The sequence below is a fragment of the Mangifera indica genome, chromosome 8, assembly GCF_011075055.1.
Source record: "Mangifera indica cultivar Alphonso chromosome 8, CATAS_Mindica_2.1, whole genome shotgun sequence".
NCBI lineage: Eukaryota > Viridiplantae > Streptophyta > Magnoliopsida > Sapindales > Anacardiaceae > Mangifera > Mangifera indica.
Window position 1 is genome coordinate 1,789,356 of NC_058144.1, and position 7,504 is coordinate 1,796,859.

Consider the following 7,504-nt stretch of genomic DNA (forward strand, 5'->3'; position numbering starts at 1 on the left):
TCTTTTTTAATAAAATTTCAAAATTTTTAAATCTCGCGTGCGTTTAAGAAAGCGACTAAATTTGATGGGAAATAATCCTTTGGCCAACAGAAAATTCAAGGCAAAACTTTTACTTGAAGAGTCCCACGACAAATATTCCCCTTTTTGGCGTCCCAGCGATAAGTCCACATCCAAAAGTCTTAAGTGAGGACAAGAAAATAAAAAGGAAGGCTATAATTGTCACTTTAATTACATAAACTTCCAACCTAGAAAGATGATGTCACTTTGGCAAAAACGAGCGGGCAAAAAGGTATTTTCAGTAATAACCATAAAAAGGGTAATGGATGGGCAAAGGTGCACGGCATTTAGTGAAGGCTTATACATTATGTAACGCAGAGCCAAAAGAATGACCACCAAAGCCAAAAGAAAATAACAGCCATTTGGCAATTACTGAACTAAATATTGTCTGAAAGCTTCTCTCTCACTCATCAGTTTTGGTCAATCTTTTCAGAGAAAAGTGAGACTGAAAGCGTGGAAATCGGTGAATTCTTAACGCCTTTCACTGACCCTCGTTCTGATTTCAGTTTCTCTTCCTCTTCTTTTCACACACTGCGTCTCAGGTACTGTTGTCTTCTATCAGTCGCTTTCTCACAATTTGTTCCTCTGTAAAACGGCTTCGTTTTGCCAGGTTAATCTCCGAAGCTGCTGTATCACGTTTTACCAGTTTGGTTGTGTTCTATATATGTATATGTGCTTGTTGACTTTTAGTTACCTATCAGGTTCTTCCTTTCTTTTTTTATTTTTTAATTGACATTAAAAAATATATTCTTACAAAATCATGAGATTTCTTGAATTGGAGCTTCAAAGCTGTACTTGTTTTGTTCTAGAACTGGTCGGTAAATCGTTTATTTCAAAGTTGTCTCAAATTCTATTTTTTCTTCCATACGGAATCTTTTTCCTCGAAATTACTGATAGTCAACCAAGTTGACTGTCTTCAAAGAAAGACTACAACTGCAAATCTAAGCTTTTTTATCGTCTTCGGTTTTTTGAGGATATTGGACTCGGTGTTTAGCTCTCTGGTTTGATTGATTTTCTGTTCAACGCCCTTCTGTAATTCTCTACCTCATCAGCTTTCTAATTTTTTAGTCTCTTTCATTCTCTATTCTGAACCGTCTGTTTAACTGATTTCAATTTTATAATTTTTGTTTCGGCAAAAAAGGAAGAAGTTTTTTTAATTTAATCATGTACGGACGTCTTTTGATGGTTGGTCATATGCTCACAAGCAATATTAAAGAGCACAGTAGATGAATTTGATCTTTTCAATTATGAGCTCATTATTTGTTCTTTTCGGTATTTATCAATTTTTTTTTAATGGTTGAGGTTCAGTTGGTGTGACAATTGTTTATTTTTTTAGTAATATGTTATTGACTTTTATGTTCTATTTTTGTTTATAATATGATTTGGTTGCAGAAAAATTGATTGTGAGGATGTTGGAGAAGACGGAAACTATTGATGTAGATCAAGTGATAGCGGAATTTGAAACAGTCACCAAAGATGCTGAGAAAATTCAGAGGGAGACTTTGAAAAAGATTTTGGAAGAAAATGGATCGGCTGAGTATTTGCAAAATCTTGGTCTCAATGGAAGAACAGACCCTGAAAGTTTTAAGGCTTGTGTTCCACTTGTTTCTCATTCAGACCTGGAACCTTATATTCGGCGAATCGCTGATGGTGATACTTCACATATCCTCACTGGCAAGGCCATAACAACTATGTCGTTAAGGTACATAGTTTCAATAAATTTGTTATTGTTTCATGAGTTAAATTATAGTTTGGTTTTACTAATGAGTCATGTTCTGGGGAATTTTGTGTTATTGCAGCTCTGGAACGTCTCAAGGAAAGCCTAAATTTGTACCCTTCAATGATGAGTTGATGCAAACCTCCATGCAGATATATCGGACTTCTTTTGCCTTTAGAAACAAGTACTTTTCTAAATATTGCTTATCTTAATATTTTCCATGGTGCTGCAAAATTGTTTTAGTTGTTTGCTAGAGATGGATTGTATTTTGATGAACTACTATTAATTTGGGGTTAGTCACCCATGGCTTGTTAAACGTGAAAAGCTCTGCCTGTCTCTTGTTTTTAAGTTTGAAATTTTATCCTGGATTAATGAATATGCTTTATGACCTGCAGAGAGTTTCCTATTGGAAATGGGAAAGCCTTACAGTTTATATATAGCAGCAGGCAGTTCATAACAAAAGGGGGGCTAAATGCAGTAACTGCTACTACAAATATCTACCGCAATTTACAGTTCAAAAGTCTGATGAAGGCAATTCTTTCCCGGTGTTGCAGCCCTGACGAAGTAATATTTGGTCCTGATTACCAACAGTCGTTGTATTGCCATCTCCTATGTGGCCTAATCTCTTGCGAGGAAATTCAACTTGTGTTCTCAACCTTTGCCCACAGTATTGTCCACGCTTTCCGGACATTTGAACTAGTTTGGGAAGAGCTATGTGCTGACATACAGGAAGGTGTCCTCTCAAGTCGAGTCACTGTCCCTTCAATCCGAGCAGCTATGTCCGAAATACTGAAGCCAAATCCTGAATTGGCTGATTCGATTCATAAAAGATGCTCTGGATTGAGTAATTGGTATGGATTAATACCAACACTATTTCCTAATGCAAAGTACGTCTATGGGATATTAACTGGGTCAATGGAGCCATATCTGAAAAAGTTGAGACATTATGCGGGGGAGCTGCATCTTATCAGTGCTGATTATGGTTCTTCTGAAGGTTGGATTGGAGCAAATGTCAATCCAAGTTTGCCACCTGAGTTGGCTACTTATGCTGTGCTCCCTAATATAGGATATTTTGAATTCCTCCCTCTCAAACAGAATGTGGAGGATCAGGTACTCTACCTGGAGCGCAAGCCACTGGGCTTGACTGAAGTTAAGGTTGGGGAAGAGTATGAAATAATTGTCACAACTTTTGCAGGTAAAGAAATTGTTGACAAAGATACTTTCTTGCTTTAAATTCAGTGATTTATAAATAGAATTGCTCTTAAAACTTATGCAATTAACAGCTTATGGTGTTGTTCATTATGTGTTATTTCCCTGGACCATCATGCATTATATCATGCTTGACTTCACTGGCAGTCATTTAATAAGCATCTTGAAAACACAACCTTGATATTAATGCTCAGAGATTATATGAATCATATTAGAGCTTCTATCTGATGAATTACTACTCATTTCCGTGCTGTCTTGCATTTTTGCATACTATTTTGATATCATGCTGTGCCATGAATGAGATTATATATATGCTAGTTGACATGGCTGAACTGACTGTGAGACATGCATCTCTTATTGTATAAACTACAGTTTAAACACAGACATATTAGATTATTTGAAGAAACTGTACTTAAATATAGCTTTTTCTTGGTGTTAATGCCTTGTTAGGTCCTCAATGCACCCCACGTAAATAACTGCAATAGGAAACACAATTTCTCTTTTCAGGAAGATACATGTGTATTCTGACATCAAACTCACTCTATTATTGGTTTGAACATAAAATTGCCTTATCTGTATTTTGTGACAATTTATATGTAAGTACAGAAGCAATCTTTTGAAGGAGACAAATTTGATTTGTTAAATGTGCTTACTACTACATTATAGATACACACACACACACACATTTTAAGGTTGTACATTACCTGTTTGACTAGTTTTTCCGTAATTCCTTGTGTAGTATAGTCTTCATGACACAGTTGTTTCTTGATTTTCACATTTTAGTGGGTTACTTAGAAAAGCATTTGAGATTGGATTTGAACAAACAAATGAATAATTTGTATGATCTGTATATTTTACAATGCAATACTCCTTATGAAGAAAACAAGGACTAGTTGAATAATATTTTGTAGTTTCTTTTAAAGTTGTCTTTCAAGCATGAAAGTTTCAGTTGGGCCATATGAAACAGAACCAGCTTAGGTCATATATGTGTTCAAAAGGGCAGGCCTAAAATATTATCATAAAATCATAGGGATTTCTAAAATGGATTTTTTCTTTAATTGTTGGCAACTGATGGATCTGCAGGTGGCAGTAATTTCAGAATTTTCAAATCTGGGTCTTAACCTGGTCTACTTTATATAATCTGCAATGGTGTTTCATAATTTTATGTGAACTGTTGGGTGACTTTTATTTGTAGTTCCCTTTGTGAAGTTGTACTATGCCATTGTGTTGAATCTGGAATTCTATTTGTATCTATAAACTGCAGGTTTGTACCGTTATCAACTAGGAGATGTGGTCAAGGTTATGGGCTTTCACAATTCAACCCCAGAACTGAAATTTATTTGCAGGAGTAACCTGTTACTCACCATAAACATAGACAAGAACACTGAAACAGACTTGCAGCTATCTGTGGAAACGGCAGCCAAACTTTTAGCTGAAGAAAAACTTGAAGTGGTTGACTTCACCAGCCATGTTGATGTATCAACAGATCCTGGTCACTATGTGATATTCTGGGAAATTAGTGGTGACGCAAGTGCAGAAATCTTGCAAGAATGCTGCAATTGTTTGGATCGATCTTTTATCGATGCAGGCTATGTTAGTTCACGCAAGGTTAATGCCATAGGTCCTCTTGAGCTCCGAATTGTTCAAAGGGGAACCTTCCACAAAATACTCGATCACTACGTCACGTTAGGCTCTGCTCTTAATCAGTTTAAAACCCCAAGGTGTGTAGGAACTGCCAACAATGTGGTGTTGCAAATCTTAGCTAACAATGTTGCTAAGAACTTTTTTAGTACTGCTTTTGGGTGAATGAATGTATGAAAAATGAAACTTCAATTGTATCATGCTTTTTCCGCTAGAATAATGCAAATCTGTCATAGTTTTCTTGTTTCATTGGAATCTCTTGCTAGTATATACCTCTTGTATATAAAGTCAGAAAAAAGTTATAGTTTATTGCTTTTGAAGACTTTTTATTGGCAAGTCGCTGAAGCTACTTAAAGTGCCTTGATTCTCTATCTCTTCGATGGAGACAAACGACAATTTGTCTAAAACAAGTGGGCTTATGACCCTGCCTGAGTTGTGTCTGAAAACAAGTCTGACATCACATGTTCAAGAAACTAGCTGTCGTGCTCATTGTCTATTCAAGCACTTCTTGTAAGTGAAGAGGGAGTCAATTTATACCACTTTCTTCCTTGTTGGGTGTGAGTGGAGGCTAAAGCTTTCTTGTTTCATTGGAATCTTTTCTTAAAAAAAATTAAAAAAAATAAAAGAGTTCTTGAATGTAATTTCTTTACTACAAAATATGTGAAGCCAAGCAAGACTAATGATATTCTAGAGGATCAGTCTAGCTAGAGAAAAAATGCCACCATTAAAAGCTGCTCAATTTAGTCGTCATGGTAGTAGTTGGTGGAGCCGATGAACAATTATTTAATAATCTTGGGATATTTAACGGGTGTCTTTTAATTTAACTTTGGAATGCATGGAGCTTCCTCTTTGAAGTGTCAGTAAAGATCTAGATTAATTAATTAAATACGCATTTAAAATGCAAATGGTGTTTTAGTGGTGGCCCTAATTAATCGGATGCAGATTGTTGTAAAGTAATACTTGATGAATGGATCTGTCATTTTCTTCGCTGAACATGGCAGCACAATTATTTGCCCTCGGTCAAAAAGACACTCTTCTTGTGGCCAAACTGGGAATTTCAGGTTTTAAACTCCTGGCAAATCTGGGACTGCCCAGTTAAGTTGGCCAACTTATTACTTCCGGAAACATGTGGCATGAGTCATGAGGAGAATCTCTGTAAATTGGAAACAGAATAAATGTGGTGTTTGTCGTGTCTGCAGTGAAGACACATTATTCATTAACCAAATCCTGACGAAGCCGGAGAAGAAATGACTATGAATTGTGAAACCCGGATGAAAGAAATAGCAGAAAGCAGAGAAACTGAAGGTGCAGAAAAAGCTTCAGTGGCTATCTGGGATTGTGGTAGCCCTTTATATGATTCATATGAGCTGGTCTCACTTAGTCATCTGATTGAGCGACATCTACAGGCAGTGCCATCTCTCGGCGGATCAAAGAGGTTCACCACCAGATTTCATTATCCCTGTGATGCATCATCTAACTTGCGCTCCATAACGCACGCTAAAGCTTCGTCTTCTTCCACAATCAATTCGTTGAGAGACACCAATGTTGGCAGAAAGTTGATGGAGAGGAGGATTGGAGTTGAAGAAGAAGAGATTGATAAGCGCAAAAGGTTGGAAAGACTCTGCGGAATTTGTAAAGTATTGGGATTTTCGAAGAAATAGAAAAACAGTGGCTGAAACAGGTAATTGTGTGGCGCAAATAATGCTGATTCTTACACTCTGGCTTTAGCATATATTGTTCAGAATCCTAATCTGAATTTAACATATTGTTGTTATATATTGATGATATCTCATTCATTTGGCAATCTGAATACTTGAAACACAGATTAAAATGATTTCCTCACCATTTACTAAGAAAAAGATGGACTGATAATTGATGATGAACCAGAATTTAATGCAATTCAATTTACAAGAACTTATTTTTCTGTTTTCAGGCAAAGCTGTCATTAATCAGTCTATGTCAGTCCGAAATGAGAAAGCTAGCTTAATTAAATTAAGTTGGCAGTTAGGTGGGCGATAGCATGTGGACGAAGTGCATTTTGGGAAAAATATAAGGTTGGTTTTGGTTGGAAAATATTAATGTTTAGTGTATTTCCAATGTGGAACACACCAAAATTTGTAGTGGAAATCGATTAATGCTCATTTGCAATCCATGTTTCGCATTATTTTTGTTTTTCCTGCCTGTGTGTGGACCTGTGGAGCTCACTTGCCATTATACAAAACTTCAACCCTACACTAGAAAGAAACCGTCTTTCTGGGCAAATTTGTCTTCGACCAAAATCCTGGTCAATTTGATGCCCAAAATGACACATATTACACTTGACCCACTTAGGTGATTTCTTGGTTTAAGAGTAGTCGTGTCTCGGCCCATTCCTGCAGAGCTGCACCATAAACAATCAATCCAATCCAACATGTTGATTCTTTTATCTTTAGTCGAATGCAGGCCTTTCCAGCTCACGCTTGTGTGATTTACTCTTTTAAGACTGCCAGCAACACTAGATTCGAATGCTTTAAAGTTGAAATTACCCATCTTCTGGTTGACGTCCCTTTAGCCCATATCTCCAGAATAACCTTGGAAGACCTTTCAGTATTGATTGTGGACCTTTAAACACGGTTTAGACGGTATGATAAAATTTGCACTTCTGTTGAAAAGTCTTACTGGTTTCTTTGAAAGGTCACCAAGCAACATGCGATCCTTCTAAATTTTATTTTTTATTTAGAAAAAGGTCTTCTTGATTTCTTTTTCTTCCGGGTGTAGCCCCATCAGCATGGAGCTCTGAACAAACATGCGTCTTTACCTAAACCCTAAAGGCCTAGATACAGTTTCTTTTTTAAAAATCATGTTAAAACATTGAAGGTGAAACTCATTTAAATTCTTCAG

General features: G+C 36.5%; 1 protein-coding gene across 3 annotated transcripts; it reads left to right on the top strand.

Annotated features, from left to right (window-relative positions):
* The first annotated feature begins 404 nt into the window (after positions 1–404).
* Positions 405–4,873, top strand: LOC123224207 (jasmonoyl--L-amino acid synthetase JAR6-like). 3 transcript variants are annotated; one of them, XM_044647806.1, is made up of 5 exons: positions 405–667; positions 1,450–1,759; positions 1,857–1,958; positions 2,170–2,969; positions 4,248–4,873. In XM_044647806.1, exons 2-5 carry the CDS (start codon positions 1,467–1,469, stop codon positions 4,787–4,789), a joined length of 1,737 nt encoding a protein of 578 aa, XP_044503741.1. In that variant the 5' UTR covers positions 405–667; positions 1,450–1,466; the 3' UTR covers positions 4,790–4,873. The 3 variants fall into 3 exon arrangements, with proteins under 3 accessions (XP_044503741.1, XP_044503739.1, XP_044503740.1); XM_044647804.1 differs by having other exon boundaries at positions 405–599; XM_044647805.1 differs by lacking the exon at positions 405–667 and adding an exon at positions 900–1,089.
* Positions 4,874–7,504: the final 2,631 nt, after the last annotated feature.

Bases quoted from the DNA above. Each gene is read 5' to 3' on its own strand.
- LOC123224207 (XM_044647806.1), top strand. From the start codon at position 1,467: ATGTTGGAGAAGACGGAAACTATTGATGTAGATCAAGTGATAGCGGAA. The intron at 1,760-1,856 runs GTACATAGTTTC...GTGTTATTGCAG, and splicing joins ATAACAACTATGTCGTTAAG to CTCTGGAACGTCTCAAGGAA. The intron at 2,970-4,247 runs GTAAAGAAATTG...TATAAACTGCAG, and splicing joins AATTGTCACAACTTTTGCAG to GTTTGTACCGTTATCAACTA.